The sequence below is a fragment of the Pinus tabuliformis genome, chromosome 4_2 (genome assembly GCF_031772625.1).
Source record: "Pinus tabuliformis cultivar Carrire ecotype Pingquan chromosome 4_2, CPIR1, whole genome shotgun sequence".
In the NCBI taxonomy this organism is placed as follows: Eukaryota; Viridiplantae; Streptophyta; class Pinopsida; order Pinales; family Pinaceae; genus Pinus; species Pinus tabuliformis.
Genome location: NC_142304.1, coordinates 577,853,296 through 577,865,613, shown reverse-complemented (window position 1 = coordinate 577,865,613; position 12,318 = coordinate 577,853,296). Strand labels below are relative to the sequence as shown.

Below are 12,318 nucleotides of genomic sequence, written 5' to 3'. Positions count from 1 at the left end.
GTGGTAAAATCCCTTTCTTGTCTTTATTGGGGTTCCGATTTTCAAAGGGAAACGTTTAACTTTATAATTGCACTACATGACATTCTGTTAAAATTGGCAACTACGGCCAAATTCCACCTTGGGACAGCTCATTTGATGGAGATGATGATTGCATTAGATTCCTTTTTTCAAGAGGTCCATGATTGATATAAAGATCATCTCATTCGGACAAGCAGAAGTGTGATTTTGAATTTATGCCCACACATGTGCAAATTGTTCAGGTCGGCCTCATCATCATGTAAACTCAAAAAGCCCAATGGATGTGTCTGTTTACCCACAACAAATTGTATAAATACAAGAGACCTCACACCTCATTTGGCACATTCATCACTCACACATTCTTCTCTCTTCATCTCATTGGTTCATACAGCTTCTCTTTCTCACATGTCTGGCAAGGAGGACAAATTTTCTGGGCATAAATGTAGGCCGAAATTTCAGAGTTCTGTGACAGGTTTGACCAGCGTTGACCGAGGAATTGCTGACCGAGTTTGACTGTGATTTTGGCCTCAAAAGTTTGATTTTTCTAGGCCACATCTCTGTGCACAAAAACCAAGAAATTCTTTGCTATTTGACCTGCATTGACTTCAAGATTGACTGCAGTTTGAACGCAGAAAATTTACAGCAGTTTTCTCTCTCCTTTGACTGAGCTGTTTTGGGCTGAATTTGTCCTCCTTATCAGGCAAGTTTGGCTAAGGAAGACCGAGTTGCTTTAAGGATGATTTGCTGTTGTTTTGGGCTGAATTTGTCCTCCTTATCAGGCAAGTTTGGCTAAGGAAGACCGAGTTGCTTTAAGGATGATTTGCTGTTGTTTTGACCAGTGTTGACGTTTTGGTAGGGCTGAAGTTTGACTGCAGTTGACTGCAGAAATTTACAGGGATGTTTTGATTTTGAATTGGGCAAGTCAATTTGACTTTTGTACTCTCCCTCTCTGTTGAACTTTTGATATAATAATAAGAAGAATTGATCGAAGGGTTTTCCCCACATTGGGGTTTTTCCTTGGCATCCGCCAAATCTAGTGTCCTCTTGTCTTGGCAACTAGGGCCAAATTCCACCTTGGGACAGCTCATTTGATGGAGATGATGATTGCATTAGATTCCTCTTTTCGATAGGTCCAAGATTGATATAAAGATCATCTCATTCACACAAGCAAAAGTGTGATTTTGAATTTATGCCCACACGTGCAAATTGTTCAGGTCGGCCTCATCATCACATAGACTGAAGAAGCCCAATAGATGTGTCTCTTCACCCACAACAAATTGTATAAATACAAGAGACCTCACTTGGCGCATTCGCATTCTTCTCTCTTCATCTGATTGGTTCGTACAGCTATTGGGCAGCTTCTCTCTCTCACACGTGTGACAAGGAGGACAAGTTTTCTGGGCATAAATGCAAGCGAAAATTTCAGAGTTCTGTGACAGGTTTGACCAGCGTTGACCAAGGACTTGCTGACCGAGTTTGACTAAGATTTTGGCCTCAAAAGTTTAATTTTTCTAGGCCACATCTCTGCGCACAAAAACCGAGAAATTCTAGGCTATTTGACCTGCGTTGACTTCAGGGTTGACTGCAGTTTGACCGCAGAAAATTTACAGCAGTTTTCTCTTCTTTGACCGAGCTATTTTGGGCTGAATTTGTCCTCCTCATCAGGCCGAGTCTGACTGAAGAAGACCGAGTTGCTTTAAGGATGATTTGCTGCTGTTGTGGCAAGAGTTGACTTTATGGTTAGGGCTGAAATTTGACTGCAGTTGACTGCAAAAATTTACAGACCTGTTTTGACTTTGTGTTGAGCAAGGCAATTTGACATAATAATAAGAATTGATGAAAGGGTTTTCCCCACGTTGGGGTTTTTCCCTGGGATCCGCCAAATCTGGTGTCCTCTTGTCTTGGCTTGTCTTCTGCATTTTGTTTCATGTTCTATCTGCTTTTACTGTCAATGTGATTATTGTGATTGCTATTGGAAATTGGAAATTGTTATTGGGCTACTAAGGAACATTGAAGTAAAATGCGCTAAGCATAGAACATACCATTGTTAACAAAAATTAACACATTCTAATCCCTGAATTTTTAGTAAGAAGCAAGAGAATTTCAAACAAACCTGCAATATCCCTGAAAGGAAAGAAAAATAAATAAGATCTTAAAATTTATGAAATTCATATCACATCAGAGACAACACCGCTCCACAGACTGCATAAATTAATATTTACTCAAAAGCTCACTCTACCAGAGAACTGAACCAGAGGTGCATGCCTTAATCTAGGAAAACATACACATTGCACGGTCTACAAGGATACCTTACCTTTAAGAAAACACCAACCTTACAATGCCTAAAGGATCACATATTGGTTTCCTCACGGAAAAGATGCAACAAAGCAGTACAAATAAACGTAGAAGTAATCCAATCACAGAACACTATTGTAAAGATCATTTTGGTAAACTTTGTCCCTTCCGACCATGAAGAAACTTCTTAACAGATATGGCAACAAGCCATCAAAGTCATCAAATTCAATCAGTGCTGTATATAATTTGACAATTTATGCTATTCAAGGGCACTTCTTCCAGAATGATAAGGAATTACTTTATTCAAGAACATTTCCAAAAGTCCAAGCAATTGTTCCTTTCCCTTGGATGGATGCTTAATATTTGCTTCTCCAGCAAAATCTTCTCCTCTGCAACAACAAAAGCAACAAAGAATGCACCAAGCTTAGAATAACATGGTGATTTTCAACTCCAGGCATTCAAGGGCACATGAAGGACATGCCGATATTTTTGAAACACTTACATGTGATTTTGAATCTTTCAAATGCTCCAACTGTTCAAAAATTTCCATCTGTTTCACAATTGTGGCCTCTAGTTCCTAAAGGTGTGAAAAGTCAGAAGCAATTAGCCTTGCAATAAATAAATAAAATAGACAAAGTTTTAATAACAAATGAAAATTTGAATCTGTTCAAACTTACTTTCTTTGTCTCTTTCAACTCAGTTTCCAAGTGCGTAATATGGTTTACAGAATCGTTCAGCATTTTTTCTTTTTCAGGTGGAATCTGGGGAGGTTTTGCACTTAGCTGACTAACAATTTCTTCAATGTTCTCAAGGCGCTCCAACAGTGAAGGAAGAATATCATTTTCAGCAATATCTTGCTTGGGCATATGATCTGATTTCTCCTTGGGTGTTGAATCCAAATTCCCCGTGAGATTGGTGGAGCACTCTTCTCTATTTAAAACTTTTCTCCTCTCTACATCAACAGCAATGACATGGGAAAAAGCTAGACACTTCACAAGAAAAGTCACCAATAATGCCCTTATCCAACCAAACGAACTTTCTCGATGATATTCATTCTCAACCTTGAACAAGAAGTTTTCTGGAAAATAAACAAAATAATAATATAGATTAGATATTAACAAAATATGCCACTGGAAAGGTATGATAAATCATTCATTCCTACTTGAAAAGGTAAAAAATGCCACTTATAAGTTAGTGGTGACTATTGATAAAACTGCAACCTATATTTCTTGATAATTATTTCAAAATTTTGGAGAAAGAATTATCTAAATGTGCTAATAATCTGTCGATTTATATAGAGATGTACAAAACGTGAAGAAGCTCGTTATCTAATTACGATCAATGGTGAAAGAGTTACAAAAGTAAGAAACAATTAAAATAAAAAGATATATTCTGAAACACTCCAATAAGCTTTTGGAAAACGGAACAAAGGAATCGACAACATTTGAAAGAGAAGTTGGCCTTAATGAATGAAATGATAACCCATGTTGCTAATGTTGTTATAGACGAAGTAAATTTAAACACATTATGTATAGATGAAGAAGCAGTGGTATTCAGTACAAACAAAAATGCTTAAGGTAAAGGAAGGGAGAAAGCAAAATAGTGCTAGAATGTGCCCCCAGTATTGTTTTTAAATCAAAATCCTCCAAGCCCAAAGTGGGTGGTTATTGATACAGGTCCATGTCACCAGGGTATATTAAATTCACGAGTAATATACTCTATAGATCCATCCATTTGTTCATGAACATCTTTCTCATTCCTCTAAAAGCGAGAGTAATTTTGCTAACCTCTGTTCATAGATTTTAAAAAAACAACAAAGCTTAAGTGATAGTCAAAGCCATTGATTAAAAAAGGAAGAAACAAAGCATGTCAAGTTTTCCCAAAGTCTTTCGTCTTTGAATATCTGTGACAAGAAAAAAAAAAGATTTACCTCTAACATAGTATTTTAAAAGAAGAGTTTTAATGAGAACTTTTTGGATTAAACTATAATGAGGTTCACCTCTGGCATTAATTTAACTAAATATGACATTCCACTCTAGCATGGGTTCCCGGAGAAATTTTTCCAAGCCTTATGAGACACAATCAAGGAAGACTTAGTAGCAGCAGTAAATGAATCAAGAAGGTCCAACCAGATGGTTCAGGCCTTAAACACTACTTTTCTAACTTCCTTTTTTCCAGACTCAAAAACGATAGAATTGAAACATTTTCAAAATTCAGACCAATTACATTCTGCAAGACAACATATAAAATCAACACAGATATTATAGCTAAGTTGCACGAAACATGGAAATGTGGGAACACCTAGAACATGGGCCCCCCAAAAAAGGGTACATGAGGGAAATGCAGTATATAAAAAAATACAAAAAATATAGATATATAGTTTTTTTTATTCAATGTAGCTGACACTGTGTTGGTGAAAATATTGTCAAGGCTCTGAAAAAGCAAAATATTGTAAATATCGCAATTTTTTTGCCAAATATCGCAAAATATCGGCAAAATTTAAAAGACAAAATGAACAAAAAGAATCCCAAAAAAGTGACGCCACAATCCATGGATAGGTGATATTTTCAATTGCCATGTGATATTATCGTGATAATATTAACATCTAAAAATGTCATGACATTTACCAGCAATAATATCGGCTAGTGGAAAAATCAGAATTCCACGATATCATCACAATATTGACAGCATTATTTTAAATAACACACTATCTTACAAGAAAATAATAATGATCCACAAATGATACTTTAGAAACCCAGGTCTATATTAACTGTCATAGAAGTTTTTATTACGCAAAATCTCATAAGTTTGCTGGCCTTGACCAATCCCCTATCCTCAGACATGATAGAATCCAGTGGAAATGATACAATCCTGCAAACATTAAAATTCTGAAAACTGTTAAGTCTGTTTGAATTCTGAATGAGATATGAACTACTTTCTCCATATGAAGGAGAATGAGATAGGAACTACTCTCTAATGCCCTGAAACAATTAATGATAATGTTAAACATTTCAGTAAAAGGACAGAGAAGATAAATAAAGGAGAATGTCAACTTTTAAAGGATAGAAAAGAGAATGTCAACCTTTAATATAACCATTAAAGGAGAATGTCAACCTTTAATATAACCATTAATTATGAAGGTGAGAAACCCCTAAAATCTCGATCTCTTGTCCCTTATCCCTGTGGGCCCAGAAACAACCAAAAAGGTGCTCAAAATGTCACTAAAAATGGCGAAAATACATTGGAAACACCGTACAATATGGATGGTGGCATTTCTAAGATGTTTCACATGCATTTTGACATTTCAAGGTGTTTCGGGTACTAGCACATGGCCAAACTAGGCATTTCTGCAAAACTTGGAATTACAGCTAACATACTCAAATAAACAAACAAATACTGGACTAACAATCATGGTCTATCAAAGACAAACAAATACTGGACTAGATAGTTATAGCTCAAGAACTAGTCATTCTCCCCACTAGCACAAGCTGTAGCATGCTAATCAAATTAGATATGGCCAAAAATTTAGAGCGAATTAAGTTGGGTGTGTGTTAAAAGATTCCTACAATACCTTGGCTATGATTACATCCTCTTCAACTTTCTTCTGAAGTAACAAGGGAATCAAATATGGAGGAATCCTGAGGCCTTATCCCTTCATTCTTGTGGCATGAGCATCAACTAGATCTATCTTGAAGTCCATAACATCCCAATGTTTCGCAAATATGAAAGTGGTTGCCTCTATTGACCCAGTCTCACACCATACGTCACAGATGGCACTTTCCTTCTAGGTTTAGCCACCCTAAAAAAGCAAAAACTTTTAGCAGAATTGCAAATGAGTACCAAACTGCCTCAAACCAAGTCACCAATGTTTTTTTGAATTTTCTTCCATATATCCCCACTTTTCTAATAGAAAATATGTCACAAAATTTCCCTTCAAAAGAGGTCAAACCAAAATTACTTACCTAGGCCACTCTCTCATTAATTGAGGTCATAAAACTAGGAACTAGTCAAAAGTCATCAGTAAACGAAAAGACAAGCTCCATTCAAGTACCATAGATGGCTTGCTGATCCAAATGGGATCCATAAAGAACTGTCAAAGGAACCATGACTGTATCAGGTCGGGACAGACATCAAAGAATTCAAAAACAATGATCAAAAACACCTCAAACCAGTGGCAGTGGCATCCAGCGTGGAATGACAAGGACCTCGGTCAAAGCATGCTGACCGAGGCCCATGGAGACTACGCGGGAGGCGAAATTAGCCCCTGGGAGGCCCAGATCGGGAAACAGAGGAGGTTTTTGATGTGCAATTAGTGCCTAATCGCACATCGCTGGGCAAAAACCCTCAAAATGGAGAAGCCCGAGCACTCGGTCGCATGGAGAGCCGAGGAACCGAAGGAAAAAAGGCGAAAAGGGCTAAAAGCTAAAAGGCAGGACCCGCTCCGAAACCGACAGTATTGATCGGGGGCTCCTTGAACGATAAGCGGTTTTGGATGAAAGCGGAGCGATCCCACTCAACGATCGACGCGTGGCGAGCAGAGGAGAGAGAAAACCGCCGCTCATCGCGTGCTAACGGTCGAGCAAGTCACCTGCGCGAAATGAGCGAATGGCGTTGGATCTGGGGGATCCAAATCGGACGGTTGACATCGCGCCTGACGACAAGACCGGATTTAATGAGGGAATAAGCCATGATTTGAAACGATTTGAGATTCGCTTTGACCGCCACGGTGGAGGAAGACTCATTCCACGATGTAACCGAAGAATTGAACCAACGAAGCAGGCTGGCGCAGTTACAGGAGGACATGTGGCCACTTACTGTGACCCTGATGATGACGCCGAACAGGGAGCTCCAAGCACAACTGCAGAAGGCGATTCGACGGAGGTGGAAGAGGAACTGAACAGACATGGGAACGAATGGCCTTAAAGCCATGCACAGGAAAAGCAAAAAGACACCAGAACCCTGAGAGGAGGACGGAACACAGAGAGAGGAAGACAGAAGACAGTAAAGCAAGCAAAAGCAGAACGGAAGACAGAGGGCCAAGTTGACCAGAGGCAGCATCGAGCACCAGAGAGCTTGAGAGATTCAAGCCATCCCAGAGAGGATCTGTCCAGACTGAGCACCACATTGGGCTCTCTCCATTATAGACCAGAAGGTCACAGAGCTAGTAAGGAAAAGAGTTTGTGTACTCTAGTGGCTTGGGGCATCCAAGAACCACCCTGCCAAGTAAATTTCCGTTCAGGAGACTCACATTGAGTCCCTACATTGTAATTCTCTGCTTAAGACACAATAAAATAAGGCCACCACTAAGAGCTGGACCGGAGATGTAGCCCTGGAGGATAGGGTGAACTCCTTATTAATTTCTTGTGTTCTTGTATTTGCTTACTATATTTCTCTGCTGTCTTTCCATTTGAAGTTTCTGTGTATTTGCAATCTGATCGATCTGTTGCTTAAATAACATAGACACACACACTAGCACATGAGTCTGTAATACCTTTATTCAATAAATCTTTAACTGAGGTCACTCATAGGGTGATTATCAGATCACTTGCTAAGGCAAAGACACTCCTAATCAAGACAATCATGCAAGCATTGCCAGTGTACAACTGCTCACTAGTCCTTTCCCCATAGACAACAATATAAGATATGAACAATGTTATGGGACGGTATGAACACAAAGCAAAAGGGCATCTCTTAGCTTTGGGAAGATTAACACATCTCTCAAAGCCAACTATAGTTGAGATGTTGTCAAGAGAAAAGGACTATGGGTTACAATCCTCTCAAAAATATAAATTTCCAACTTTCACCCTAATGATAAAGGAAGACTTCAACAAGAACACATGGCGGAGGCAAAATATGAATGATAAACATGAGACTGCATATCTTATTCACAATGATACATATTTATAATACATAGGAGTGACCCTTGGTTTCATATTCCAAGTGGTCCCTTGGACTTCCTTTCGCTATTCAGCTTCCACACCAACCCTTAGAGGATTAGGCGTCCAACAGAAGCAATCTGACATATGCCTCCAAATAAATACATTGCAAACTACTTTGCAGAGGCAAACCAATCTAGTGGGTTTCTAGGAAGATTCATTGGCTCAAGGAACTCTCTTGCAAATATTAAACACCAAATACAAGTGTAGGGATGGATAAAAGCAAAGAACTATATAAAATGGTGATACTTAGCTAGATGAATAAATCCCACCATAGAGATGACCAATACCTACGATTGTGGAACAAAGAAACAAAATCAAAACCACCTTCCCATACACAATTCAAAAGGGTTTTTTCTAGTTTGGCAGCAAAACACAACCCAACAAAAAAGGATAAAGTGGAAGAGACAGTAGGATTTGGACCCAAAAATCCATGTTCCTTTACATGGAAGCCAAACACAAATCCCTACATAGAAGTATCTAAGAAAAAAGAGAAGTATACATTAGCCTGTGTCTTGTGAATAGATGAGGAAGTAAACAATATGCTACTTGCTTCTCACTTATTCTCTTGCTAAATTGGGAAAAGATCTAGGGCAGAGAAATATAGAAAACCAATGGGTGCAATTCCCGATATATCACTAAGGAAAAGTTGCACGAAATCTTCACAAAGTTTGCTTAAGAGTTGAAGCAGCACTGCAAACCCTGGGCAAAAGGATCATAGACCCCAAGATAGGTATTGCAATCAATGCTTGCAAAATCTCGTAGGAAAAGTAAAAGTTGAAACACCCCTCTAAACTCAACAACCACAAAGAACTTTCATAAACATGCCTTCAACCTATAGATGGATATCCCACGTTATGATTTCTAAGGCAAGGTGGACATGCAAATAAGATCACATTTGCCTTTAAGCTATAGCACATTCACAAGTACGAGGATGAATTAAATGTGGCCCTACAACAATTAAATGGGGCAGCCCATAGATGGGATGAGATTGCTCTATAAAAACCCTCAAGGGGACTTTAGTGAGTTTGTAGATGTATTAATTCAACAAGCAAATCTTTGCTCTATAAAAACCCTCGAGGGGACTTTGGTGAGTTTGTAGATGTATTAATTCAACAAGCAAATCTTAACTCAGACAAGCCTTATGATGTTCAGCTCATGCCCCTATTCCAAAAAAGATAACAGTGTCCAAAAATACACTAAGAGGTTCCATGTCTTTAAGTCAAAGGCCAAACTCTTCACATATCTAGTGCAAAAGGTCTACACCTCAAATCTAAGGCCAAAATCCCAAATTCAGGATAAAATGTTTGAACACAATTCTTTGGACAAAGCAGTTAGTGTAGCTAGAAGTGAATGATGATATTGATGGTATAAAGAGGAAGGATATGCATATGCTCAATGGGCCAAGGAAGAAAGAAACCTTGAAATATCATAACATAAAAATCATGGTCATCAATGTGTCTAAAAATAAAATCCCTCAACTTCAAACCCTTGTCGTGAATGTTAACAGCTTTGTGGAACTTCAAACACTTCCCATTCAACATCCCAATTCATAAACACATGGTGGAACTCATGATGGAAGACGAGACCCTCAAAAATGACTTTTATGACATAGAGATTCGAACATGCTTCTATTCTCTTAAGATAGTTTATAGATCCTTCTCAACAAACTCATATTTTAGTCCTCTCTAAGATACTGCAAACCTATATGGTGGCATTCCAGGCAATGCCCACAAAACTCCCACATTACAAGGATTTGTAACATTTTAATGAGCTTGACCACTAAAGGCCCCACACTTGCTCACCCTAAAAATATGGCCACTTCCAAAATATTGTGTTTCAAGGACTCATGGAGAATCCTTGGAAGTTGGGACCTTAATTATAGCACAAACTCTTATGCTTCTCCTATCTTCCTGGCAGGAAAAAAAGATGGCTCTTACCACCTCTATATTGATTGGAGATTGCTTATTTGGATAACTATCAAAAATGTTGTAAATGTAACTAGTATCAGTCTTCATAATGAAATTCAAATGTAGTATTGATAAAATTACTATATTCATTTATTATGATCATTATTATTATTTTTATAATTTATTTCTAGTCAAAGCATGTTCTTCATGCTTATAGGGTCTATTGAGTCAAAAGACAAAATTATTATGAGTCAAAATCCCATTTGGACTTCTTATAAGAACAAGAAATTTATTTTTCTTGAGTCAAAATGTCCTCCACAGACCAAGTCAGCCCTCCTGGACAAGTCTGCCTAGAAGGTGCAATTATTCGACCTCCTGGATGTGTATATATAGAGGATAACTTGACCACTTTGGAGATGAATAACTCACTCATCAATCACATCGATTTATGTGCTAAGACAAGAAGAAAAACCAGCAAAGTCAAAGGAGAGAGAAGACAAATTGATTTTTGCCCTAATTCTGTTCACACGTGTGAATTCTTTCTGTGGTTTTCTGAGGTTTTTATAGGGCCAAAGTTTCAGGGGCTGAAATAATTCAGAGGCTTGACCAACGTTGACTTTTTTACTATGACTTGGAGGAGGGTTGTCTTGGGTCTGTGAGGCAGTCTTGGTCTTGGTCTTGGAACCTGGATATCTCACTTTGATCTGATTCTATAGGAAGAGGATTTCTTGGGTTTTCCCCTTGGGTTTTGCCCTGGGATGGTGCCTAATTTCTTGTGTTCTTGTTTACTTTTGATAATTGCTTGATGAAGGAGATATTAATTTAATAAGAAGCCAACAAACATTCACAAGTAATTATCAAGTTAAGAGAAATCAGCCCTAATGTGTAAGCATCTTGATTTCTCAACAAAAAATAAGTTGCCAAAGCTTCACAATGATGATTTACTATATGAACTACTAGTGCCAAGTTCCTTTCTAGATATGGCCTCTATTCTAGCTATTCCTAAATACCTACATGAACCTAGGATCAATAGAACATTGCATTGAGGAATCATTAGGGACACTCCCAATTTTAAGTGGTTCCATTCAATCGTTATAGTGTTACAAGTACGCTTCCATCATTCACGAACAAAATGTTTGGTATGTCTACAATATTGTCTTAGTATTCCTTGATAATATCCCGATATATAGTAGAATAATCCAAAAGCAATTAGCCCCTTATTTTCCCAATGATGCATCCCCTACCATAGGTAGCGTGGCTCCCATTATTAAATGGGAATGGGAATGTCCCCATCCATTCAAGATGCCCCTCACCCTATCAAGGGAATTTAGAAGTCCTTTCCAAATCTAGGACAATGCAATCTGATTAATAAGACATATCAATTAAATAAAATAATAATAATATAACTTTAAAGAGACATGTGGACCCAATAGAAACCCTAAGGTGTCATCATTGAGCACATTATATTTTCCCAAAAACTGCAACATCATAATTATCATGGATATTCCAATGGTTAGCTCACAAAAACATATCTAAACTCAAAATGGCTACCATTAGCTAATGTTGAAAAAAGCAACTATGGATTTTTCATTTTTAATGCTTTAACAAAAAACAGGCACACATCAAATCATTTAACTAATGCAACATATGAAATAGACTACAACAAGCCACACAATTACACATAATTATTTACCTTGAAAAATAATTCGAAAAACAAAAAAAAAAACATTCAATAAAGGAATAGAACTTCTATCTTCTTATATTATGGAAATCCCAAAATACATTATAAAGGTGACCAAGTTTACCACGAGGTTATATGACATTATGGTCTTTTACAACCCTCTATAATATGCTCCCATCTCCATGCTATAATAGTATCTCTTCCGTACTCCTACTCATACTATGGGGCAGCCCGTAGATAGTCAAAAAGTGAACACTTCGCCCCATCCCACATTCTACTAGGTTTTTGACAACTAGAATTAAGATTAGATTTAGAGATTTAAAACCCTCTTGGAACCTCCAAGATGCTTCTAGATGTCTCTAGTGGATTCCACATGTCAATAGCACCACATATTCAAATTATGGTGAACTAAAATGGTCGCCACTCAGACATGTAGGGAATATTTGGAATGTTATTTGTCAAGGCCATAACTTTAGCA

General features: G+C 37.9%; 1 protein-coding gene across 5 annotated transcripts in view; it reads right to left on the bottom strand.

Annotated features, from left to right (window-relative positions):
* Positions 1-2,143: 2,143 nt before the first annotated feature.
* The window catches only part of LOC149170620 (phosphatidylinositol/phosphatidylcholine transfer protein SFH6-like), a 148,593-nt gene continuing 138,418 nt past the window's right edge, over positions 2,144-12,318 (bottom strand). For all 5 annotated transcript variants that reach the window (XM_089423947.1, XM_089423944.1, XM_089423949.1 and 2 more), the window contains 3 exons: positions 2,991-3,391; positions 2,816-2,890; positions 2,144-2,702 (listed from right to left, as the gene is read on the bottom strand). In XM_089423947.1, coding sequence (XP_089280073.1) covers positions 2,670-2,702; positions 2,816-2,890; positions 2,991-3,391 — 509 coding nt within the window. In that variant the 3' untranslated portion in view covers positions 2,144-2,669. The remainder of the gene's footprint in view (positions 2,703-2,815; positions 2,891-2,990; positions 3,392-12,318) is intronic.